At 50.8% G+C, this 26973-nt stretch overlaps 2 protein-coding genes across 2 annotated transcripts in view; one reads left to right on the top strand and one right to left on the bottom strand.

The window, feature by feature from the left end:
- The first annotated feature begins 7939 nt into the window (after nucleotides 1-7939).
- CDK5R1 (cyclin dependent kinase 5 regulatory subunit 1) lies at nucleotides 7940-8897 on the top strand. The gene has a single exon (XM_065422746.1). It carries the CDS (start codon nucleotides 7940-7942, stop codon nucleotides 8849-8851), a length of 912 nt encoding a protein of 303 aa, XP_065278818.1. The 3' UTR covers nucleotides 8852-8897.
- Nucleotides 8898-15470: 6573 nt separating this feature from the next.
- MYO1D (myosin ID) overlaps nucleotides 15471-26973 on the bottom strand; it is a 369137-nt gene continuing 357634 nt past the window's right edge. Inside the window, exon 22 of the mRNA XM_065422544.1 lies at nucleotides 15471-15627. Within this exon, the coding sequence (XP_065278616.1) occupies nucleotides 15471-15627 (157 nt within the window). The remainder of the gene's footprint in view (nucleotides 15628-26973) is intronic.

The raw sequence follows: 26973 nt of genomic DNA, 5'->3' as shown, positions 1-26973 counted from the left end.
ATTCAGAAAGTTGGTCCAGTTGTTCGTAGCAGTGGCGGACAATGCATCTCATCATGGATCATGTCCTGTATCCATGAGTGCTACGACCTGGCAGGTGTTCCTGCACCTCCCGTCGCTGCACACTTTACCGGGGCACAGGCTTCATCTACAGCATTCCTGGCACAGGTTCCCACCCAGGAAATCTGCAGAGCAGCAACGTGATCCTCCATCCACACTTTCGCCGCACATTATGCGATTACCCATCAGGCCACAGACGATGCGGCTTTCGGACGAGCAGTGCTCCAATCAGTGGACAGCTGGACCCCACCTCCTGAACTTGGCTTGGGAGTCATGATTGAATGGATATGAACAGGCACTCAAAGAAGAAGAAACAACGGTTACTCACGTTCTGGTAACTGTTCTGCGAGATGTGGTGTTCACGTCCATTCCAATACCCACCCTCCTTCCCCTCTGTCGGAGGAGCCGGCACGAAGGAACTGAGGGGGTGGCAGGTCGGCAGGGCTCTATATTGGGCGCCATGACAGTGCAACTCCAGGGGGCGCCCAGGCCGGCCCGACGGATGCTGCTGGGGGAAAAATCTTCCGGCCACTGTGCCGTGCGCGCGCACACACCTGATTGGAATGGACGTGAACAACAGTTACGAGAAGTGAGTAACCGTTTTTTTCTTCCTCCTCCCATGAGAACAGGAAGTTTGTCAGTTGAAAAGCAGCCTGGTTAAACTGGCAAAGGAAACCCTTTTTCACAATGTCGAACGCCGTAGAAGAGTAAGGCCGAGAGTTTAGCTTTTCCCTTGGTGTCGGCCCATGCTGGCTCTCCTTTTGGAAGGGAGTGGTGTATGCAGTTCCCTCAGGTGGGTCCCCTAAGCAGCCTACCTGTGCCCAGTTTAGTAGGCAAACCAGTGTTCGGGAGATGGAGCCTGGTGTTAGAGGCTGGGGAGAGCTGGGCTGCTCCAGGAGGGACTTGCTGCTACTTTGCAACAGATAGGCTGATGTGGGAGTCCCAGCCAGGATGAAGTGGTTCTGTGCTGGGAGAGGTTCGATTCCCTGCCAGGCAGCACTAGGCACACCAGGAGAGGTCCGGGCCATGCAGTGGGGTGCATCCCCGAGGTACCCAGCACCCATTGAGATGGATGGGGCAGGTCACAGCCCTGCAAACCACCTGGGCTGCAGTGGGGTGGGCAGTGCCCCTTCCTATACTAGGTCTCCAGGTGAGAGAGACTCTACAGTCCTCCGCCTCTGCCTTGCAGCCCATCTGCTACCACCTTCCCTCTTCCCCATGACCTGCCAGCCTGTCCAGGAGCCTGAAGGGCTAGGAGGAGGGCAGAGCTGGGGGCAAGTCCTCTGGTGCCACCCGCACACAAATGTGCCCCCCATCTGATAAGTCTTTGAGGGTGGCTGCGGAGGTGACATGATTTCCCTAACAGTTGCTAAATCCAAGCTACACTTCTCTCCTAGGCAAGACCAGGTCAGTGTCCCCCCCCTTCCCCCCACGCTATTCTTGTGACCCTTCTTCTACGTGTGTGTGAAGGAGACAGGCCACGTCTCTGACAGGGAGGGGTTGGTGCATGGCTCAAAGGGGGCAGAGTTAAGGTGGAGCAAGAGATGTTAGATGAACTCTATTTCCTGGTTTCAAAGGCTTTTAAGTTTAGCCACCCTCCATGCTCCTGGAAGGGCATATGGCAGCAAGAGGCAACCCTGCATGCATAGATGAGGGTTCTAAACCCCCCTGCTTCAGGTCCTCAGCCAATCGCTATCTTACAGGGTCAGGGAGGGACTTTCGCCTATGAACATGTTAGTTCATTATAGCGTTTCTTGCACCCTCCTCTGAAGCAGCTGCTGCTGGCTATCATTGAAGACAAGGAAACGGGGCTAAATGGAGCCCTGGGACCCAGCTGGTATTGCAATTCCTAATTAAGATGGGAGGAAGGATTTAAACCTTCCCCTGCAGCATCTCCAGCCTGACGCTAGCAGCATTTGCTAGTGCATAAAACCGAGTGTGTTGCTGCCCAAGCTGAAAGAGATGCAAAGAGTTTGAATGGTGCAAAGAAAATATTAAAAAGAAACGTGGTCTGTCGGGCTAGTAATGCACCATCAAGCTGGTGCTGCAGAACACAGAGTAACCTGACAGGACCACGCTCAACGCTTTACAGTCTCAATTGAAATGATTACATAAGCTGCAGTGCTGTAATCGGCCTCTCGATGTCGCTACAAGTCAATGCACACTACGCGTGGAACAAAATGTCTCCAGTACATGGCACAGGCTGGACAGAATCCGAGCTGGTCAGTGCTGTTGCTTGAACTTGGCATTCCTTGCTGCTGGGAGGGCCTGAGCCTGGCCATTGAGTGTAGTGAGGGGTAAGTACCACGCTGCTCCGCCAGGCGCTCCTTCCAGTCACCGGCTGACAAACGGAAAGATGGTCTAGGCAGAGAGCCAGGCACTGACCCGCCCTGTTATGTGTAAAGGGTTTGAGCCTCCCCTTGAGTGTATAAAACTTCTGTCCCTTTTTCAAGGGGCGCTATCAAGTGCTTTAAGCCTAACAGACCTGTTGTAAAGCCTGCTAGGTCTCAGGCATGTGTGTGTCGTCCCAGTCCCTGAAAAGCAGGACATAAAACTGACCTACTTCAGAGTCCAAGCTGACTGAAACAGCCAAAGACTGTCACAACGTGAGCCTTCCAGAAGTATTGGTGTGATGTAAGGGGGGCAGTGCCTAGCCTGAATGATTTAAATCTTAACCCGCCTCTGCCAGAGGCGCCAGCACCTGGGCCACGTTCTGAGACCCTGTTCTTGTCAGGCATGCCGGCTTTCAGAGCATTAGTGCCAAGAGCCTAGGAAGGTTGTTGCTGGCGACCTGGTTCAGACCTTTGCTGCAGCCTGTGAATGACACGTGCTCTAGTAAAAACACTGCAGTAGTAGGTGTCTTACTGGGTCTAAAACATTACAGAAGCAGCACGTCCGTTCAGTGGCTATCGCCTAACCCAAGTGCCATAGGCTGCAGGGCTTACTACCTCACTAGTGCTTTACCTGCATGGGCACTGGTGGTTAGAAATGCCTGTTTGGAATAAGGAACACGCAGGCAGATTGATATACAGCTACACTGGCAAACCCTGCTAGTCTGCCTCTAGTTCTACTGGCAGAAAAGTCCTTTTGCCGGTATCGCTTCCTTCTCTTGGGCAACTGGTACAGGCAATGCCAACCCACGCGCTAGCAGTTCCCTGGGTGAAATAAGCAATACTAGCAAAAGGCCATTTCTGTTGGTATAACGACATTTAGCCAATGCTTGTGCCCCTATAGAACTGTCACCCAGAAATCCCACCCCAGGCTCGGTTACTGCCGAAAGGGGCTAGTGTAGCCCTGGCAGCGCCTTAGGGCAAGGAGGGGTAGCCCTGCTCATCTGCAATGAACCCAGAGCCAGTAATGTCTGCAAGGAATCAACCCTGCCCTGGGGGGAGCTGGCTGGGGCGTACTGGGCAGCAGGAGGAAACGGTGGCTCTAGCCTGTTGGGCCTCAGCAGGGGCTGGAGGAAGCTGCTGTTCAAGTGCCCCGTGTTTTGCTTTAGCTGGGGTGGGGCTAGGGATTGGCTGTTGTCTCATCCCAAACTAACCCCCCCCCCGCCCCCGCAAGTCAGGGCTCAACCCAAAGCAGAGTGTTCCTGTGTCTGCCTTTGTCCAGGAGAGCCCCTACCACCAGATAGTGCAGGCAGGAAACCTTGTGTCTCAAGGGTTGTTTGTGCAACTCTTGTGTAACACTCTGGGCCTGTGGTTCAATGACATTTGCAGTAACTTCCCTCATCCCATTCAATGCCTTGGGTTTGCTCTGGCCTTTACCCTTGGTCGGCTTCCTGTTTTCTGCTGGGCACGTGAGACCGCCTTGTCAGATGGGTAATATGCTCTCTGTGCTCACGGGGCTTTAGGAAACCACCCCGCTTGCTAGAGCAAGGCCCGGCGTGTATCAGCTCCAGTTCACACAGTGCGTTCCTGTTCCTGGTGTGCTGTGCGTGTCAGGAAAGAGCGGCTGTAAAATATAGCAGCAGTTCAGGCAGTTTCTTACGGCCCTAGGGACATGTGGCCTGTAGGGCTCTGCTCGTGGAGCAATGGTGGAGGCATTTTAACCACTAGACTTTCCTCAACTCAGCACAGGTCGTTTACATGACACAGTTGGGAAAACTCCAGTGGCCTGGCTACACTATCGTTACCGCTAGGGCCGAGCGAGAGCGCCTAATTCTCCTCGTGTAAAGAAGGCCCCAATTGGAAAATCAGAAAAACCTGCTGAGCAGCTCCTCTTGCTGCCCGTGAGGCTGGGCTTGGTTCTTATGGCTGATTAATCAGCCCAGGTGTCGTTTAGGTCAGGGCAGCGCTAGAAACTTCTGCCAGTGTCGTTAGGTCAGATTGGGGGGTTGGGTTTTGTTTTGTTTAAATGACACGGCTCTACTGGCGCCGCCCTGGTTAGCTGTGCTTATGCTGGGCTAGATTATTTAACATATAAGCTATGTGCCAAAAGCCAGTATCCTCTGCAGCTCCCCATGGCATGTTGGCAGGTGTAGAGATGGTCTTCATCTCTCCTGGTTCCCTTACCGAGCCAAAGCAGCTGTGGAAGGAGCTCAGCTCCTCGTGGACTCGTCCATGAGCTTTAGCTAAAGTTTGATTGGATCAACCCAAGTAATAAAGATTCTGGAACATCTGCAGGGCCAAGACGTGATTGTAACATTCTGGCTTTTCTGTTGGAAGGTGCCGTTAGAAAAAAACAGTTTTTGTGTTGTCACTGGAGGCTGTTTTGATCTGGACTAACTGGGAATGAACTCAGGGCAGCACGTTAGCTCTGAGTCGCTCCTTGGGCTGTAGTTTCATTTTGGTATTGCACACCTAGGGGGCGAGTGATGCCTTAGAAATAGGAGGGGGTTTGTTGTTTTAAAACTGCCCGCTGGTGTTTTCCATCTAGGATGGTGTCTAGAAAGCACCTTACTTCCCCCACTGCTGGGCTGTCCCTATTGCTGCTTCCCAGAACCAATTCAAGCTGTGACAACATTGCATGATTCAGCTGCCTGCCTGCCTAAGGCATCGTCCCTGACAGGCCTTGGGATTTTGCAAGTCACACAAGCATTTCAGATTGGGGCTGTTTTCATAATAAACAAGTTTCCTTGTCTGACAGTCTTATGGGTGTAGGCAATGGAGCTCTGGCCGTGTCACTCCTATGAGGTGAGAGAAACAAGGTGGGTGAGGTATTAGGGCTGGGCACGATAATATTAGCAAACGGGGACTCCTGCTGTTAGCTAGGCTCCGGTCCTGCTGCAGTTTGGTTCAGCTTGCAGTTCTCTTGCACAAAGTCTATTCAGTGTGTCCTTACTGAAAGGAAGAAAACAGATCACTAGCTAGTACCCTCTCCCCCAGTCAGAACAGGGCAGGGGGCTGTGACCATGCACACTGTTAATTAAAACTGATGTGGTCATTACATCAAAGCACATGAACTGGGTAACAAGGTGGAGAGAGAGGAAGGGTGAGGGGTTGGGACAGGAGGAGTTTGGGGGACAGGATGGAGAGGGCTGTGAATAGTTATGGAAAGAGATTCCATGTTCCTTTAAAAACCATGCAGCTCTGGTGCTTCAGGGCGAGGCCCAGCAGATCCGGTAACAGTCATTGGCGATCAGTGTTAAAACCCCCTGGCCGCCTCTGATCACATGCTTGGTCAGTGGGGTCTGTGGCCTGTCTCCCCGTGTAAATTCTTTCCATGAAGGGGGGGGGGGTGAATTTAAGGCCCACTGGCCAGTCCAGAATCGAGTGCCCACATGTGGATTTAGTGGAATTGCTCCACTTGTAGACAAACCCGTTGGTACCTGTCCCTCTTGGAAGACCATCTCCGTGGCAGGGGATGACCGTGGTGGGTGGGTAGCAGGTGAGCAGCTGAGCTATTGGAGTTGACTGAGGAGGGCAGCCGCTGCACAGACGCAGGGCTTGGCCCCACCTGGAGTTATTCCAGAACCTGCTCCAGACTTTACCTTAATCGGAATTAATTTGCAAGTGTAGTGAAGCCTGCAGGGGATCTTGCTGCTGAGGGTGGAAAGCAGCCGCTCACCTTACACCCGGATGAAAACAGGTACATGTGAGCATCCGGCTGAGGCTGTGACTGTCCCTTTGCTGAGCACCCTCTGGGCCAGGGCTGCAGGCGCTCACTGCCCTTCGGGTGCAGACTATGTTGAGCCACCACAGCCATAAGCCCCCGCCCCTGCTGTGCGGTCTCACAGCCTGTTCTGGGGCCATTTCCAGGGTCTCCCCCTGGGGGCTAGAGGTGACGAGCTGGGCCGGGGCTTTCGCCCAAGGGCCGGTGGCTGCCCAGTGCCTGGCGGGTGCCCTGAGGCCCTGGGTACCACTAACCTACAGCGGGGGGGGGGGGGGGGAAAGAAGAGGCAGCGTCCTGCCTGGCTCCAGACACCTGCCCCCCAGTGCACGGAACCCAGCATCCCCTGCCGGTCCCCTCGCCCTGCCGGGCCCCTTCCCCCCTCGCCCCCGCCGGGCCTGGCCTGCTCCCTCCCCCCCGCCGCCTGCGTCCCCCCGCCCCGCTCCCTGCCCACGGGCGCTGCTGTGCGACTCCTCGGGCCAGGGACCGACCCCCGCCCCACGGCCGGGCTCAGCGCCCGGGACCTGCCCGCGTCTCTCCCCGCCCCGGGGCTCCGCAGAGGCCGCTGGCGACGCCGGTGCCCGGCTCGGCTCCTGGGCCGGCGGGGGGCGGGCAGCGGGCGGGGCCGGGGCGGGGCCAGGCGCCGCGTGTGGCTGGCTCCGGCTTCCAGCCTCCGCCGCCGCGACACCGAGCGCAGCAGCCGCCGGAGTCTCCCGCGGACACGGAGCCCAGCGCCCGCTGCTGCCGGGGGTGGGGGTGGGCCCGGGCCGGCGGGGGGGCTTGAGCTGCCGCAGGGCGGCGGGTCCGGCGGGGCCCCTCTGCTCGCGCCCCGCAGCCCCGGCCAGGCTGCCGCCGCCCTCCGGTGCCCTGCGCCGCCGCTGCGCCCCGGCCGGGGAGCGGGGCGCGGTGCCGGGGGAGGCGGCGGGGGCAGGAGCCGGCCCCGGGGCGGGCCTCGCCCTGCAGAACCTTGGACAGAAGCGGAGCCGCCGCCGCTGTCACCTGGCGCGTCGGATGCGGCCGGAGGAGCCGCTGCAGCTGCAGGGTCGCGCCGTGCGGAGCTGAGCGCAGCGCCCCGGGCACCGGCCCCCGGTAGGCGGGGGCTGGGGGAGCGGGCCGGGGGGGGCCCGGGGAGGCGCTGGGAGAGCGGTCGGTGGGGGTGAGGGCCGGGGGTGGCGCTGGGGGAGCGGGAGTCGGGGGGGGGGGTCGGTGGGAGAGCAGGCCGGGGGGACGGTGGGGGTGAGGGCCGGGGGTGGCGCTGGGGGAGCGGGGGTCGGGGGGAGAGCAGGCCGGGCGGGCTCTGGGGGAGAGGGACGGTGGGGGTGAGGGCCGGGGGGGGCGCTGGGGGAGCGGGGGTCGGGGGGAGAGCAGGCCGGGGGGGCTCTGGGGGAGGGGGACGGTGGGGGTGAGGGCCGGGGGTGGCGCTGGGGGAGCGGGGGTCGGGGGGAGAGCAGGCCGGGGGGGCTCTGGGGGAGGGGGACGGTGGGGGTGAGGGCCGGGGGTGGCGCTGGGGGAGCGGGGGTCGGGGGGAGAGCAGGCCGGGCGGGCTCTGGGGGAGGGGGACGGTGGGGGTGAGGGCCGGGGGGGGGGGCGCTGGGAGAGCTGCGGCGCGGGGTGGCGCTGGGGGGACCGTGGGGGGCGCTGGGGGAGCGGGTCGGGGGGGACGGCGGGGGAGGTTGCGGCGCGGCGGGGGCGGCGGGGAGCCGAGCCGGGCTGCCGATGCTCGGGTGCAGCCGGCGCTGGCCAGGGCGGGGAGGAGGCTGCGCGCAGGGGACCCATCCCGGCTGTTGTCCCCCCGCTGCAGGGCCGGAGGCGGCGGGCGCCCCGCGGCGCCATGGGCACGGTGCTGTCGCTGTCCCCCAGCTACCGCAAGGCGCCGCTGTGCGAGGATGGCGCGGCCGGCGTGGGGCAATACACCGCGGTGCAGAACAGCAAGAACGCCAAGGAGCGCAGCTTGCGGCGCAACCCCATCCTGGCGGCGCTGCCCTGGAAGCGCATCGCCGCCGTCTCGGCCAAGAAGAAACACTCCAAGAAGGTGCAGCCCAGCGGCGGCTACCAGAGCAACGTCGCCCACCTCAACAGCGAGAACCTGAAGAAGTCGCTGTCCTGCGCCAACCTCTCCACCTTCGCGCAGCCCCCCGCGCAGCCCGCGGCCCCGCCGCCGCCGCTCTCCGCGGCCAAGAGCGCAGCGTCCTCCGGCCGCAAAGCGCCGCCCAACCCCAGCGCGGCCGGCACCCCGAAGCGGGTCATCGTCCAGGCCTCCACCAGCGAGCTGCTGCGCTGCCTGGGCGAGTTCCTGTGCCGCCGCTGCTACCGCCTCAAGCACCTCTCGCCCACGGACCCCGTCTTGTGGCTGCGCAGCGTGGACAGGTCGCTGCTCCTCCAGGGCTGGCAGGACCAGGGCTTCATCACCCCGGCCAACGTGGTCTTCCTCTACATGCTGTGCCGGGATGTCATCTCCGCCGAGGTGGCCACCGACCGCGACCTGCAGGCCGGCCTGCTGACCTGCCTGTACCTCTCCTACTCCTACATGGGCAACGAGATCTCCTACCCGCTCAAACCCTTCCTGGTGGAGAGCTGCAAGGAGGCCTTTTGGGACCGCTGCCTCTCCATCATCAGCCTCATGAGCCCCAAGATGCTGCAGATCAACGCGGACCCGCACTACTTCACCCAGGTGTTTGCTGACCTGAAGAACGAGTGCAGCCAGGAGGAGAAGAGCCGGCTCCTCATCGGGCTGGACCGGTGAGCGCCCCCCGCTGCTGGGACCGGGGCACCTTTGTGGGGCTTTGATTTGTCAGACACAGGTGGATCTTGGAAATAGCCGCCCAGCCCCCAGCTGGCAGCACTGACCTTTGAACACTTGCAGCCCGGCTTGGCCTCCAGCGGCGCTGCAGCCACAGGGGTGGGTGTGAAGCTGTTGTTGTAGCCAGTAGCTGTTTGGTTTCTGTAACTGCCTGGAGATCCATTGCTCCCTCCACTTCTTGGGCCATAGCACCAAGTGCTCAGTGGGGGCTTGGCTGTCCCTTTGCCCAGACAGTATCTGCCAGAGGCATTATCCACGCAGAAGGCTTCACCCTTGTGAACAGACAGCTTCAAAAAATGACTTGAAGGAAATGCTGGCCTTTCCTTTCTTGACGGGCCTGGTGGTGTGGGGATGGGGTAATCCAATGGAGTCTTGAGCATCTGGCATTTCACAAAGGGATCCAATGCTTTAAAGCTGGCGGGGGTTCAGAGCTGCACAAAATGAAGAAAATTAACCTTAAAAACAATCAGTATCAAACTCCAAAAGGGACTTATTGCATGTAACGTGTAGTTAGCTGGGAAGGCGAGTGGGGGAGAGGTGGAATTGCACACACCTTTTTGACTCTGCATTGGTGGCTCACACAGTTAATTCTCAAAATTCCCAGATTCGGGAAAGCCCAACTTTGAGCAGGCAAAACAGTTCCTCACAGGCATAGAATTATCATTCATGATCAGTGCTGCAGCCTACGTCTAAGGCGAGTTTGGAATGCTGTGTCCCCAGCCAAGGCACCAAGAGGTGAGGTGGCCAGGTTGGGATTGGTGTGAGACCACACCTGTGGCTATTGTTTTGGTTTGCGATGGCAAATAATTCTGTGCTGGTCAGTAACATGACTATCTGCAGCCCACCCTGGTCCTGACCCAAGTGGTGGACATTATTCTAGTCATGTTTTCTGAACTGCAGCAGTAGTGGTCTGTATTGATGTGTCCTACTGTAGGGTTTAATGGCACTATCAGTTGCTTTCCCTAGTCTTCCTGATCACTCTGCGTGGAATTGGGCCTATTTATGTCTGCTGTTTACCTCTGCTGTCAGCGTGCGGGTACAGCATGTTTATCGAAACGTAGGGGAAAAAGAGGTTGTTAAAATAATTTCAGAAAGAAACAGCTCATCACCAAGTGGGCAGAGGGGACTGGGCCTTACAGCCTACACTAGAAATAGTAATGCAGCTTTTCTTTCCTTGGAATCCTACTGATTGAGTTAATGATGTCATTTAAAAGACCAGGGTTCCTGGTTCTAGATGCTAACACACACTTTAATGCTACTGAAAAGTGAATTCACTTTTGGGTTGAAGCTCACAGGTAATCTTATCCTCTGGCTTTATAGCTTCTTACAGTGCCAGATGTTGAGGAAAACCAAGACTAGTGTTTCATTGCATGTAATATGGCTGCAGACACAGACTGGTTTGAAATCTCTATAGGCGTCTTCAAATCCAACACTAGGTTTAAGGATGCTGGCATTCTGGTAGCGGGGGAGGGGAGGGTGGGCTTTGTATTTAATAGGGTTAGAACAGATTGTACTTGCTTCTCAAATTAGCAGCAAGCACATTTTGAAATGTAGAGGAACAAAGCTGTGAAATTAAAGGTCTGGACATGAGAGGAGCTGGACTTGCAAATGAAGGGAGAGCCTGCATTGCTCTAAAGCTGAACCATTAACAAACACCGCCCACAAGCTAACACTTCTTCAGCCAGAGCTGGAAAGAAAGGAAATCCGCAGCCACTTGATTAGTGATGGGTGGGAGGGGAAAGGAAGACCTATTAGCAAAAGCAGGGGGAAAAATAAATTCTCCTCTTGGTCTTTGTACATATTTGTCTCAGCTCCCTCCATTGCAGAGTTGCTGTTCTAAATGGATGGTGTAAAATGTGGCAGTGTGATGTCACCTTGTTCCTAAGGTGGACTGAACAGGTCAGATCCTATACGTCTCTTGAGGCATTGGAATAACGGACTGGATTCCAGCTTTGTGTCTGGGAGAAGTGTTTTCTTGTCTCTCCCCCCTCCCCCCCTTTATTTATTTTGAAATGAGATTCACGTTTCGTGAGTGGTTCTGGATTAAGGGAAATAAATGCTACTGTATTATGACATCAATGTGAAATGTATTGTTCCCATTGTGCACTGATCATAAGTATTGTGTTACAGATCAACTGATATACTTGAGTGTGCAAGCAATGAAAGAAATTTACATGCTGCTATAAAGAAAACTTTTAGAACAAAAAAATACTAACTTACAAAAAACCCTTCTTTATTCTTTCATCATGGCTTTGACAGTGATATTGTGCATGCAAACAGAAGCATTGTGTGTCTTCAGCAAACAAAAACAATCTTACAACTGATGGCTGTAAAAATTACACCCATGCACAAAAACAAACAAACAAAAAAACCCACAACACAAAATAGTTCAGGAGCTGAGCTGGCATTTTCTCATCAGCGCTGGGGATTGATAGGTTCTTCTCACCGTGCACAGTTCTTAGTTTAGTTCTGTTCCAACAGTTGTTAAAATTGCAAATGAAAACAAGAAAACAACGTGCCATTTTTTCACTTGAAATTCTTCATCCATGTACATTTGAAACGGCTAATGATACATGTATCTGTATGTTGGTTTTTTTAGTGCAATCTCTTCTGTAGATCTTTGTTGACCAAACTGGTGGGTATAGTTACTTATTAATTTATATTTGTCTCATTTTGTATGTGTGTACAGTGTGTTTGTAAGTATGTGTGGTTTATAATCTGACCGACTGTCATGAAGCTCAGTGTGCCTGTAATTTAGCCCCCTCCCCTTATTTTTATTTATTTTTGTACTGTGCTGATGAAATAAAATGCACTGACCATCCATTACATGGAAGCCGCTTGTAGCAGAGTCTTTTGTGCAGCAGCCCATGTGTGTAAGACCCCTTTCACAAATGATTCATGCCATTGGAAAATAATTGGATTTGCCTTAACGATAGAGGGCTTAACACATTCGTTGTGCTAGAGTCTTAATCATGTTAAAGTCCCTGGGTTCATGGCTTTGCTGTTGGTTGTCGCACAATCTCCTGTGAAGTGAGGAGACTGGAGAGCGCTCTCTTTTGAAGGAAATTAGCCAGACAGGCAGAGGAGAGACATGGCCTCCCTGACTCAGCCCATCAGAAGCTGCGCAAGGATGCCTGCCTCCCTGGTACATGTGCATATGGGGAGTAAACAAGGATAAGGACTGTACGTGTCATAGGGTGAGGAATGTCCTGAATCACACAGCAAGTCTGTTGCGCTCATCCGGCTGTCCTGCAAATGCACTTTGGGTCTCTGGTCTCGGCAGTCACACAGTACGAGAAAGCAAGAGGCTGAATTTGTTTGGCCTCTCAGATTCAGTTTAATTAGGGCAAGTCACTGACAGAAATCCTCCCATTTCCTGTTCTGCGTGATGGTCTCAGACAATGGCAGTTTGTCGAGGGGTGCTCTGGCTGGGTTATTCCCCTCATTTGTCACCTAAATTCAGATAAGCCCCAATGAGCAGCAGATGTTGAGAAAGTGGTAAAGAAATGAGCAAGACAGGAAATGAAAACCTCATTTCAGTCCCTAGCTCCAGTGAGGCCTGTTTAACAAAACAGCTTCTGTATCATCAAGCCCTATACTAAGGACTCCAGGCCGCCCCCCGGAGCATTGTTAGAGGTCAGCATTTTAACTTAATCAAAGCAGGAACCACAGGATGCGCTGACAGCAGTACGTGAAACATCACTCTTCTTCAATAAACTTTTCAGGGAAAACCCTGGTAAACAAATGCTTCTCTCCAGTGTGACTTTTATCTCCACTATAAGAAAGGGAGACCAGCAATATCAGGGTGCAACTAATAGTGCTTTTATTTATTATATTGAATTATGTAAACAAAACAAAACAGTTTCATAATAGCAGGGCTTTTTCCTTTAATATTTTACAGTATCAACTACTTAAAAAAGGTTCATTGCATTATTGCCCCAGGCTTAAAATCAGAATACAATTTAGAAATAATTAATTTATGGGAAAAACATGATTATATATATAAACCAGAACAGGCACAAATCATGAATTTCATTTCATAAAGACACATACAATATCCCCCCCTCGCAGTGTTCTGAGATTTCCTAAACACACCCATCACGATTTTATACAACCATTTCGGCGGAGGGCTACTGTACCAAAGTGCTAATTAAAACTCTTCCCACTGATGTGGCTACTACACTAGTGATACTGGGGAGGCACTTGGGCAATTACATAAAAAAGCAAAAAGTGCAAATGGAAAGGCACAGCGGCTGGGGAGGGCTCCCCTTTTCTTCTACAGCTTTATAGGGATTAGAACCAAATCAAATCTTCCTTCCTAGCACAATAACTTGAGAACTGGCATTCTTCTGCTGCGGAGCAGCAAAAGCCAGGGAATAAGTAGAATGAGAGGTCAAGGCTCCTTATTGATAACCTATCTGCACGCGCGCACGCACACACACACACACACATTTGGCATGTGTAGGAGCAATTGCTTGGCTGGGTAGTCACTTCCACGCTCCTTGTTGCTCTAGGGGTGTTAGGCCCTGGTAAAGCAGCCGCTAACAGTTAACCTGCATTGGCCAACAGCCATAATTGCTTCTTCCCAAAGCATCGGGGGGATCTGAAAAGGCCATGAGCGTCCCAGGCCGCAGGATCTCTCCTTGCCAGCCAGTGCAGCAAACAATGAGTGAGCAGGTGCCAGGGTGGCTCTGGGGACTCCTGCTCCTTAATGACAATGGGCTGCTCTCGGTGGGTCTTGGCTAGAGGCCACGCACTGCAATCGTGCGCTGTACAGCAGGGGAAGGGACGGAGCAGCCACAGGAAGGGGCTATGCCACAGGGACTCTGGCAAACACAAAATGGGAAATTAAGCTTGTCCTAATTAAACACAGCTCTGTAGCTTCTCTCCTCTATTCCAGATACCAATTAATCTCAGAGTCTCCCTGGCAGTGGCTGGGCAGAGACACTGTTGTGACCCACGTACCCTCCCCTCTGTTCATAGGGTGGCTTTGTATTCACTATGGAGCAGGATGGCTACCATGCCCTTGAACAGGGGAAGTGCCTCTTCAGCCCCCCCCCTTTTGGGGGGGGGAGAGGGGTTGTGCTAAAACATACAGGTCTGATAGCTAAACAACTGCTCCAATGAAGCCAGGGACTGGATGTCCCTAAGATGGGCTCACTGGGACAGATCCCCCAGGCAGGCCTTGTACAGCACAGAAGACTGGAATCCTGACCTGACCAGCAGTGCCAGAATTGACCAGCTACAGTCTCAATAGCCCCATAATGTCACTGTCTCCCCCATTAAAGTACCACAGTAGAAGCCTGACATACAATCCACTGACATTAAATCAAAAGCTGGTTAGTAATTCTGGCAGAGGAGACTGGAGATGGTAAAGCCTGCACTTTAGTGCCCTGTACCAACCTGGGGCACGGGGAACAGACACGCAGGCTACGCACCAGCTGCTAACAGAAAGGCCAGAGAGAGGCACAGAGGGGCTCCATGGGCTTGTGCTGAAGGTGTCCAATGCATGGCTAAGGAGGGTCTCTAGTCAGCTGCAGAAGAGGAATCTCTCCATTTAAGAACAGGGTTTGTGGATTTCTCTCTATGCTTGGACGGAATTGCCCAGACTGGAGAGCTGTGGGCTGGGTCTCCTTGGACCCATCATTCCAATGTTTCCAGAGCCTCTGCACAGACCCTGGAAAGGAAACCTCCTTAACCCAACCGTGCAGAGAGCTCAGCCAGCATTCACCTCAGCCCTCACTGCACATGGGTCATGCAAGGAGAATGCAGGCTGGGAATCCAGAGGGTTTAGGAAGCAGTTACCACTTAGGAAAGACAACAGCTATGCTCTGTACAGCAAAGGCAGCCTAAAGCCCTCTGCATCTGTAATTCCACCCCCTTGATGCCAGTGTAGCTCCCCCACTCCCTCCCTCCTCACAGGCCAATAGACTTCTTACAGGAAAAGCAGCAGGCTTATTTTAGAGATGCATTTATAGGTACCCGCAACAGTCACAGGAGCGCTGACGGAGAGGGGCTGGGGGGAGGGTGGGTTCTGTGCCTTCCGCAAGGGAATCCAGCCCTTTGCAAATATGGTTCCCTTTTCAAGGGAGATTTGGCCTTTCCAATTCAAGTCACGTTACTGCTGGACTCCTTCCCCGAGCCCCAGTCTTTGGTCCCAACAGAGGCTGCACAATATTGTGCGATTGAGACATGGAGATAAACTCAGAGGGGAACGTGGGAGAGGGTTAGAAGAGTGGGGGAAGGGAGGAAGCCAGGTGTAGCAGTGCCCATAAGTAAATGCTCTCGGCTGAATAGCTCAGAAGCAGTTTCCTGAGTCCAGGCCTGCCAAGCTGGGCACATCTGATTGGCTATTTTAAGCTCTGGTGGATGTGGCAGAGAAACTCTCTCTTGAATTTGGGCTGGATAAACCTCTAGCTTTAGAGATCTGGTTAGGTGCATGACTGCAAGTCACAGCTGAGCATTTCTAAATGAATTCCCTTGAAAAGCTCAAGGCACAGGGAGGGCAACCTAAGCCCGGGTCTGTCTCCTTTCAAGGCTCTCTGCTCTAGTGGAGGTGATGCTAATTCCCTGGCACACACAGGATGAAACCTGAACGATTCTTGGTGAAGTCTGGCTGGGTCTGGTTGATCCTGGTTTCCACAGAGACCGTGCATTTCCTACCACGCATGCTGCACTGGACTGGATTGGTAACACTGACTTGCAGATGGCGTTTCTCACTGTAGGGCAAAAAGAAAACAAGAGCATTAAGAGATGGAGCCAGAAACGGACTCGATTACCTGCTGAAGAGCCTTTGCCGGGACTGTCGTGTAGTTACATGATTAGCAACAAGCTTCCTTGACCTCAGTTATCTCCTCTGTCACCATGTCCAATGCAGACCTGTACAGGTCACCTCTCAGCAGCTTTGAGGCCCCTAATCAGAACAGCCATGGAAAACAACAGCTACAGTCACTTCCTTTTCGCTAGATGCTGATCTACACTGTTCTAATCCCAGCTCTGACAATGGCTCCCTTGGGGGTGCAGCAAGTCCCCCTCTACCTGTCCCATTTTACTTCTAATTTAACACTCACTCAAATCCCACCTGTTTGCATGGAACACTCCAGACATTTGTATCTAGAAAAAAGGAAGCGCTCCCAGGAAAATCACAGGGTTCTCCCACCATGTCATGCCTGTTCAGGGGACTACGCTGAACTGGTCTCAGTCAGTCCAGACTGGAGTCTGCAGCACAAAAATCACCAGCACTATCAGTATCCCCTTTCTTGAGGGATTTAGCAGAGAGGCCAAGAATGAACCAGAGATAGGAAAATTATGGCATACTGGTTAGAGCACAGGGCAGGGACTCAGGAGACTTGGGGTCTATTCTTGGCTCTGTCATTGGCCTGCCAGATGACCTTGGGCAAGTCACTTCACCTTTCAGTGCCTCAGTTTCCCTATCTGTAAAACAGGAATAATTATATGAACCTCATTTGTAAAGTGCTTTGAGATCTATGGATAAAGACACTATAAGACCAAGGGATTATTACCACCTGTGAATCTTCTTCCTGGTACCCTGCATGTCCGACAGTCTGACCTGTGAGGCGTGCCCCTTCTTCCTGGGCCATGGAGGCAGACCAATAGATTTTGGCTGCATTTAGGTGCCCGAACCAGCCCTTCCTGGAATTCGCCAGCAGTCTCTGTCCCCATAAACCATGCAGGAACCCAGACCAGCCCCTCCTGGATATCACCAGATCAATGGCTTCCAAAGCTGACAATGTTTTACCCAGAAAGGTGAGCATGCAACCACCGAGTAGAGATACTTGTTGTCACAGAACTTTGGGGATACAAGAAATCGCCCAGCTTTTTAATTCTAAACTCAACTTTGACGGAAAAGACCATTCAATACAGAATGCAAGTATTCAGACTCCAACACAAAAAATGCTCCCTAGGGCAGGACAGACCAAGTTCTCCTTTCTCCCATCCCCTCTGTGCCGGGCAGTCAGAGCTGTGGGATGTACAAAGCAGTTTGTACTTGTGGGAGGACGATCCCAGAGGAAGAGCCCCTGCCTGCTGCTGACGCAGCACATTCTGCAATGCCCTGGTATTTCTCCTCCCGTGCTTTGTCAATGTGTGGCTCAAGGCCCCATCGCTGCCTTACAGGAACTCAGGAGGTGCCCGATCCCCTTGGAGAGTGTGGATGTGCCTGAGGTCTCACAGGCCCCTGCAATGTTTTTTCCCCCTTGCTCCATGCACAGATCCACAGGCTATGCTGTGCCTCCAACCTTTACACAGGCCCTTGGGAGGATACCCCTGAGCGCTAGCCCTAGGCCTAGGGACAGCCCCTATCGGCTTTGCTACTCTTAGACTGGGACTCTGGCTTCACCACCTCTTTCTCGCTGTGCTTCTCCAGTGGGGCTAAATGAGTGTAGAGGCTTGTTGGAGACGGTGGGAGCCATACAACCAGCAGAAGTTTGCTGCAACTCAGGGCTGTTTTTTCAAAACAAGCCGTTATTCAATAGTCAACTAGACTACACTATTTTAGGGTCCTTCAGTTAGAATGGAAAAGCCAGGCTTCTGCATATGTCCACGCTGGCAGCATTGTCTGCCTCTCTGGCCCAAACCACCCCTGGAGAACCACGTTTGAACTCCATGTTGGGAGTCTGGACTACAAGTGGCTTAAGCAGAGTCACTGCTCTCAGGAATCGAATTGTATCAGTGATGAATGGAGGTTGTCATGGAGCTCAGAACACGAACGATGGCTAACACCTGGCTTGTCAGCATTTTGGACTCAAGGCCCACAGTTAGGCCATCCTGCAAGAACTCCAATTCCTCTTTCACTTTGGCTGCTCTGGCGTGGATTCACCTCTCCTGGCACACGCTGCGAGTAGCCTAGGGATCTCAGTTCCCTGCTTTCAGCTTCCCCACTGTTTGCTTTAGCAGGTTTGGGTTTGGGTAAAGGACTGGGCCATATCGCACAATCCCCTCCATACTATTCAAGTCAGAGGAAGCTTCAGCTGCACATTAATCAGGTCTGAAACTGCGTCCTTGCAGGGCCAGTAAGGAGCAATCAGATTCACCAGGATTTGTTCCCCAGGATCTTCTTCAGTGTTTTCATCCATAGTGGAAAGGGAGGGAGAGAATAAAGACAGCCCGACCGTCATTCCGGGAAAGCACTGACGGCTTGTGCTCTGTGACCTCGTCTCTGCAAAGAACCTTTCAGACGGCTTGTGGTGCAAAAGGTCCAGAATGAGAAAGCTGCATGTTTGGAGGGACTTGGGGGGACAGAGTCTGGATCCCATGACATTTTTCAAAGTGCCGGTCTGCTGACCTGCTTCCCTTGAGGTGGGGACTCTGCTGGAGCTTAGAGTCTGCTCTGCCTATGTCAGGAGCCACTTCTTTGTGGAGTGTGGGTGCACTGGTGGTTGTCATGCCCTGGCTGTGGCACTGATGGTGGCATGGCTGGGACCTGGTAGTTGAGAGTGACAAGCAGCCTGATGGCACACAGCCCCAGCTAAATTTATACACTCTTTACTTTCTCCTCCCCCACCCAGACTCTGGAGTCAGCCCCCAGCCCTGGAGACTGGTGTCCGTATTGATCAGCCTCTCTGGTTCTGACACTAGAAAACCCCACTGTTACTTTGGGGGGCAAGCCCGCCACTTGAGGGAGGCATGAACACTAACCAGTTTTGAACACTAACTCATATATCCTGGTTGGATGAAATTTCCTTCTGGTAGGAAAGGAGAAGCTTTGGGAGGGACCTCATGGAAGTGGCCCATTGCAGAGTGTCCTGCTTGCCCAGGAGTGAGTTAAGGTCTGGAGGGAGAATTCCCGATGAATCACCCAAAAAGACCTTTTGTTTTCTGTCCTCTGAAATGAATCCTTGACCTGACCGATGTCTAGGGTCACTCCCAGGTACGGAAGGTGCTGAGAAAGCTAAGGATGATTCTTCTCTATGCTGATCAGGACCCTGTGCTCCTGCAGGAGAGAGTCTGTCAGATAGGCCTTGAAGGGCTGCGTTCTGAGTCTGGGATCAGATGAGAGGGTTGTCCAAAAATGATAAATCTAGAACCCTCTCTCTCCAAGGTACGACACAAGAGCTACTAGGATGTTCGTGACTATTCAAGGGAATTTTCCCACAGTGGCATGCCCTCTTTCACGGTCTCCAGTACCCCATTGTGTGAAGTGGTGTGCTCGCCCACACAAAAGAGAATCTTGGAAGCCTATGTTGGGAGATTGTTTTGGATGTGGGACACCTGACGTCAAGTGGGGACCTCTGGCTGGAAAGCCTTCCAGAAGAGTCCTATCCATAGTTCCAGGGCTTGTTGAAATCAGACCACCTACCTCTTCCAGGTTTGCAATCTCTTTGCTGCTCTCTGTAGGACAGAGAGCCTCAAAAAGAGGAGTTAAAACCAAAGGAGGGCTTTTGTAATTCTTCCTGGGCTGATCTGAAGGAAGGGATCTCTTCACTTTCTCCACTGCTGTCCCGAGTACGGAGGGGAGAGTTGTGTGCCTGATCCAGCAGTTCGGCGTGGACCGAGCCCTCTCACTGGCCAAGAATGCTGCCCTCCTCCTTTGCAGTGCTGCAGGGGAACCTAGCATGCCTGTGCCTCAAGGCTACCCTGCGCTGTGCCCAAGGAGCTCCAGCATGTGGGGCACTCTGTGCCATGGAGCACTCTGCACCACAGGACTCTGGCTGGAACGTACAGGGGCAAGAAGGGCACCTGCAGCAATTCTTCCTGTCCCCTCAGCCACCGCCCACGTGGGGGAAGTGGATGAAGGTGTCGGAAGGAGCTGGCCCTCAAAAGCCCCAGGAATATCAGCCTTAAAAAAAGTTCCTCCTATTCCCAATCGGGCAAGTTTTCCAATTGATTTGTAGGGTTTAAAAAGACTCCCCAAAGCCCTGTCACAAGCAGAGCCCCTTGCTCTGCTCCTGGCAAAGACTGCAGAGGGACAGAATTCCAGGAAGGGTGGTTCCGGCCCCTGCCCACACCCAGCATCTAGTTATCAGCCTCCACAGTCTGTGCCAGGAGCAGACCAAGGGGCTCTGCTTGCGACAGGGCCTTGGGGAGCCAATACTGGGTGGATTGAGGGGAGCTTGCATGCAAGGATTGTCCATTAGTTCCCCTGAGCTAGTCACTTTTTTATTTAAGTACAATTTGGGAGAAAATAGAAAAAACAAGTAAAAGTTTCTAAAAAAATCAGAGACATTAACATGTCAAATGACTAGAACCGATCGTCACTGAATCCTGCCTTTATGCACTGAGCTCCCACACATGATACATCAAATGGGGCACTGCCTGAGATCCTAAAGGATGAGAGATCTGGATTCATTCTATATGACATCACTGCACATGTCACTTTTGGCCTTAAAACCTATGAATCTAAGAAACTGATTGGTCTGACCTCCAGTATAACGCAGCCCAGAGAATTTCACCTCGTGATTCTGTTTGACTTACAGCGTCTCTTTCAGAATGACATCCAACCTTCATTTAAAGACTTATAGTGATAGAGAATCCACCAAACCCTTGAGAAGTGGTCCCAATGGTTACTAACCCTCACTTAAAACCTTCTGCCTTGTTTCTAGCCATTGGCAATTGTTAGGCCTTTGTCTGCTAGACTAAAAAGTCCTAACATAGGCTATTAATCACTTTGCTGCCACAACTTCTGTTCAAAGAGGATTTCCCCAATGCCCCTGAAGGAGCACCTTGTCCCATGAACCGCGTGTGGCAGAACGCACCCACGTGATTAACATGTGAATGACTTTTTAAAAAAATATAGTCATTCTATTTCGGGGAGGGGTACTAGCATACAACTGGAAGCAGCACACAAAGCCCTCATGTTGTTCCAGATATTTAATACTTATTTAGTCGTGACTCAGTGAGAAGCAGCTAAAGTCCCTACTTAATTTGCTATTTTTACCATGGCTTAGCATAACTAGCCGTACACAAGGAAAAGCCAATCAGAGGTTCCAACAGACTCTTGTCAACGTGCGCTGCGAAGGTAGGTTTAACAGGAAGCAGTTGTAGCAAAGGAGAAGGGCTACTGACGTTCATTCTCCTCAAACCAGTAGATAAGACAGGCTACTAACAGCTATCAGACACCTTGGCTTCTAACTCTGCTGACCCTCATAGAGGGGCAACCCACCCCAAATGGGGCAGAAGGAATCTCATTAGCCCTCCTCTCCATGGGAAAGGAAGGATAATTTTGTGAACAGGGCCCCAGGCCTGGGAGTCAGAAAACCTGGGTTCTGTTCCAAGCTCCAACAGAATTCCTGCATGACCTTTGGAAAGAGAACAGGAGTCCTTGTGGCACCTTAGAGACTAACACATTTATTTGAGCATAAGCTTTAGTGGGCTACGAAAGGTGCCACAAGTACTCCTGTTCTTTTTGTGGATACAGACTAACACGGCTGCTACTCTGAAACCTGTCATTTTGGAAACAGACTTAACCTTCCCGTGCCTCAGTTTCCCCCAGGGAAAATGGGGATAATGACACCTATCTCAGAGGGGTACCGTGAGGCTAAACTAACAGTTGTTCATACAACATGTTGCTCTGCTTGGATGAGAGAAACCAGAGAAGCATACTCGAGACAGATTCCTGTGGAGCGCTCGAAGTAGCTGGTTGGGGGGGGGGGCGTGTTTTTGCAGCCCAGTAAATTTTTCCCTCCCAGGGGATCCAACCTGCTCCACTCCCTACAATAGCATAGTCCCAATGAAATAGTGTTTCCAGCCTTTCCAACTGGCTTCATACAAATGCTTTCAGATCAATATAACCTCCTGGTGATGATTATGAATCCTCAGTACTTCTGTTGGCATTGTATGGTCAGAAGAGACTGCAGGCTTTTCCAGGAGACGCGTGTGTCGGGAGGAGGGGATGGCTCTTAAATACCAGTCAGCCAAAGCATCCACTTTTGGGAGTCCAAAGAAGGACTGTCCAACCCCATCCTCAGCCTCCCTTCTGGGCAAAGCAGCCCTGAGAATCCCCCTAAAGCAGTACGAACAGGTCAGTGTGCCAATGCACCAAGGCTCTCAGATAATACTCCAGTGGTCTGTCAATATGCTGACGAGTAAGAGGGTGAAAGAAATGTCAACTTGGTTTTCATTCCATCAATCACAGCAGCATCACACCTGTTATGGCAGTGGCAGAAAGGGGAGATGACAGATGCTAGGAGCCCTGAGGTAAGATGGTTTATTCACAGACTGAAAGGCAGAAAACAGCTTTCTGCTTTAGCCAATAAACCAAAGCATCTTCCAGAGCCCATTGGTACAACTCAATTTTATCAGCATGCATGTTACTGACTGATCTAAATACTGCATACTAGGGCACAGGGGAAGGTAAATCCACTATTCCACAGTCTCCTGCAGGCTCTCAAAAAGAGGAGAGACTGAAATGAAGATCCGCTGCAAGACTTTAGTGCCTATGGGTGGACAAAGTGATTTCACAGGCTAATGCAACACCTAATGAAAACACCCTTTGGGGTGGCTGGTGTTTGGCAGGTCCGGTTGAGCTAGGACACAGATGTTATCCAGGCTAGTGAAAGGTCTCACTTCCACAGTCATTCTCTGGCTAATGGATTAGTCAGTCCTTCCAATAGGAAAGCCTAACTCTAAACCCCATGCTACCTTTCTCCCAGCCTTCCACAGTAATACAATAACTCACCCAAGAAAAGTTCCAGTATGATGTAAGGGCACTCACATTAGTAAAGCTCAAATTTACAGTCTGGCGATACAGAGGTGAGGTCATAATCCTGTCTCAAAGTCCCATCCACCCATCCTCATTTCAGTTCTTACATGTTGGCAGCGTTTTCAGTGATTGAGGAATGCTCCTGAATTTGTTAATTATTTAAAAAAAATAATTCACCTAGACCATGGACAAGTTTTAGAAACAACTGTGCTTAATAAAATTCTCTTGTTCTCTAGAGCCATCCAAAGGCTTGGAAGTGCTTTCTACCTATCCCACTCCACAGGGGGAAAACAGGGCAACACAGAGAAGTCAAGCACCCTGCCCAAGCTCACACAAGCCAGTGGCAGTGTCAAAAACTGAACCCGGGCCTCTTGACTCCAGTTGTGTGCCTTAATCACAGGATCCTCCTGTATCTTTGGCCAGTGAGAGAGCACAGAGCTCATCTGGGGCGCAAACATTAGTTTACAATTGTAAAGTGCTATATGGGTGCTAATGCCATAGTCTCTGTTTCATTTGGTTCAAATCAGGCCACTGGACTCAAATATATCATATATAATTACTGAAACCTGGTTTCTTAGCGAGAATGACTTCAAAGCTAATATCCTCTGCTCTAGGTAAGTGAATTAACCTGTACTTTGTGTTCTCAAGAGGAACTGTAAAGCTGGTGCAACCTATAGCTGATTTAAAGCTACGCCTTTCATCACAACCCACTTTCTGCCTTACATCCATCCTGTTTTCCATTTCTGCCACTCCCCATCGGTGATCAGCTTGTGCCTGCAGAAAGCATGTACACCAGAGGTCAGAGAGCAAGATGACTGGCAGATTTCACAGCCATGAGTAGGCTGACCATTACTGTGTACTGATCTACAAGGAAAAGATTGCTCCAAAGCACCTTCCTCTGGGTCACTCTCTCTTCCACAGGCCTCTTGGACTCCATCAGATCCTACACTTTCTATATACCATGACTCCCTTACTAGCCCACACACTGTGACAAAAATCTGCCCTAAAATATCTCCAAACACCGCTAGTAGAATTCTGCTCCACCTTTATGGAATTAGTTCTGGCTTTCAGCCAGCTCCTTGAGTGGCTATTTAAGGCAGGTTTGGCCGTGTACCATGAGGTTTAATTCAAGTGTGAATGGAAGTAATACCATGGCATTTTCTTTGCCATGAGGAGACACTGCTGAGGAGGAAGAAGTGAAGGATGCTGCTGCTGTGCATCTTTCACCTTTTGGGGAATAAAAACAATGTGGTTATTGGAGAACGTGAGGGGAATGCAATTCCCTGCAATCTGGGCATGAAGTAATCCTGCAGGAGTGTGAAGGAAGAAAGTGAGCTCTCATGGGCAACGGGGAACAAAACCAGCAACATTCCAGCCTTGGCAAGAAGGCCACAAGATAAATTTTATCTTTGGAGTCAGATGAAGGTCTTGGTGTTTTGCAAAAACACTGAGGTCCTTCTGTATAATGGCAGACAGTATTTTTGGATAGAGACGCTCTTTCTCATCACATCTTGGCAGTACAATTGACAGCTAGTGATCTCGGCTGGTTGTGTGGGGGCTTTCTTATTTCTATTTGGATTTAATGGCTCAGTGAACTCTGTAGGATTCAGTCATTTTTCCTGCATCTGCTCCAAACCATCATGGCATGCAAAGTGCCTTTATCAGATTACTTCCCTTCATCTTCGCACTAGCCTCTATTGCCTTGTGCTCATTAGAGAAACTAATGGCAAACAGAGTTGATTGCTCTCTGGGTGAAAGCACATGCATGTACCATACGAGTAGTAGCTGTATGTGCATTTAAAGATCAGATTCTAAACTCAATGTGTGGTTGAGACTATAGCGTACAGAAAAGAGGTTTAAACTTACTAGGCGCCTTGGAATATTTTGGGGAAGAGGGAGCCTACATGGAAGGGATGGGGCTCCATCTTAATGAAAGTGAAACCAGATTGCTGGCATGTGAAATTAAGGTTTTGACTGAGGATTTAAACTGGGAGCTGGGGAGAAAACAGACATAAGCCAAAGAGCGCATAAATCGGACAGAGATATCTGTCAACAATGTTAATAATACAAAGATATCCAATAAATGGTAGGAAACAAAACTGAGCAAGAGCAGGGATGGGGAAAGATCGCATGAAATTTCTGTGAGAACAGCAGGGTGTCAGACCAAGTTAAATAAAAAACAGGAACATGGTAAAATGAATGTGAGAAGCTTAAAAGCAAAAAATAGGTGAACTAGAATGCCTGGCAATGAATGAGGATCTTGATATAATAGGCATTATGGAAACATGGTGGAATAACAAAAAATAAATGAGATATTGTAATTCCTGGCTATAAACTATACAGGAAGGACAGACTAGGCCACAGAGATGGGGGAACAGTGTGGTGTCTAAAAGATTCTATAGAATATAGCAAGATAAAAATTCTAAGTGGAGAAGATCACACAGCTGAATCCATATGGATACAAATTCCAGGATGAAAGAATGTAAATATGTTAGTAGGGCCATACTACTGGCTTCCAGACAGAGAAAGAAATTGTGTGCACAATGCTCAGAGAGATACAAGAGGCAGCAAAGTCTAACAAAATAATAATAATGGGGAAACTTCAACTACCTGCCTTTAAGCTAATCAAAAAGCACAATGGGATGAAGTTTAGAGAAGCAATTCCTTGACACCTATAATTAGGTTCATTGATCTCTAGAGGAGAGGTAAAGTGTCAGAACATGACAGTGACACTGAACTTTAGAGAAGGAGAGTCCAATATAGTGAGGGAGCTAGTCAAAAAGGCCTCAAAGGCAAAAGTAAAGGAAGTAAAATCCTTAGATGTGGCATGAACGCTGCCTAAGAAACCAGAGTCTCAGAAGGCTGGCAAACCTCTGGACAAAAACGGAACTTGGAAGGCAAGGAATGAGCCAGGCTGGCTTACTAAATAGCAAGGTTGGGAGGTTATACAAGTCAGAGGTCCTTCAAAATTCAAAAATGTAACCCGAGGGAAGGAGATAAACCAGAGCAGAAATTACAGCAGGTGACATGCAAGAGGGAAATTGGGAGAGCCAAGATGGATTTCAAAGAGCAGATGGCTAAAGTATATCAGAAACAGGAAGCCTGCAAAAGAAGCCCAGGGCCTGCTGAATCACCAGCAGGGAGCAATTAAAGGAAGATAAGGACATTGCTGAGAAGCTAAAGGACATCTTTAAAAAAGTCTTCCCCACCGAGAATGTTGGGAGATCCCTACACTGGACCTGCTCTTTTCTGGTAATAAAGATAAGCTGCTATCAGAGTTTGAGAGGTCAGAAGAGGAGGTTCTGGAACAACTGACTATTTAAAAAGCAATAAAAGTCACCAGGCCCAGATGGTCCATCCAAGAGTTCTAAAGAAGATTAAGTATGAAGTCACTGAGCTGCTAGCAAAATTATAAATAGAAACAGCTACTGTACCAGAGGACTTGAAAGTACAATATTATACCTGTATTTAAAATAGGCTCCAGTGGTGATCCAAGAAATTAGAGACCATGAAGCCTTATATATACACCTGGTAAATTGGTTGAAATCATAGTTAGAAAGTGACATATTCAGACTCCTAGAAGGTCATGATACGATAGGGTCTAATCAGTGCAATTTCTGCAAAGGAAAATACTGCCTCACTAAGTTATCCGAATTCTCTGAATGTATTAGCAAAGTAGAGGAAAAGGACAAGGGGTTGACATTTTAGATTTTCAAGAGTCCTTGGACAAATTTCCACAAAAGATGCTTGTAGTCATCATGGGAAGAGGGGCAAAGTATTGCCATGCATCTGGCTAGGAGATGGGAAACAAAGACTGGGAATAAATGGCCAATTTTAATCATAGCAAAAGGTTAACAGTGGGTGTCCCCTTACAGGGTTCTAAGATAACTGCACCAACTTAGGAAAGAGACCTGGTCAAGCAGGTAGACAGCTCAATTAAGACCTCTCTGCGCAATGTGCAGCTGCAATTAAAAAGCAAACAAGATGTTAGGAAACAATAGGAATAGGATTGAGAATAATATGGAAAATATTATGCCATTGTATTAGTCAATAGTGCAGCCTTCTCTGCAATATGGTGTGCAGTACTGGAGGGGGTTCAGAGAATGGTGATGAGAATGATTAGGGGCATGGAAAAGCTCTCGTATGAAGACAGAGTGAAAAGACTGGGATTGCATACCTTAGAAAGTAGTATGTATAAGAGAGGACATGCTAACGGATATAAATAATAAATGATCTAGAGAAGGTAGATTGGGAGTTTCTGTTCTCCCTGGCTCATAACACAAAAACAAAGGAACAAATATTAATATAGTGACATTGAAAGGTGGAATATTCACAATTGAAACAAAAATACTTTTTTCAAACAACATGTGAATAGACGGTGGAACTCTCTGCTATAGGATGTCAT

The sequence above is a fragment of the Emys orbicularis genome, chromosome 25 (assembly GCF_028017835.1).
Source record: "Emys orbicularis isolate rEmyOrb1 chromosome 25, rEmyOrb1.hap1, whole genome shotgun sequence".
NCBI classification, from domain to species: Eukaryota; Metazoa; Chordata; order Testudines; family Emydidae; genus Emys; species Emys orbicularis.
Note: the sequence above shows the minus strand (reverse complement) of the source record. Positions and strands in the feature narration are given on the sequence as shown.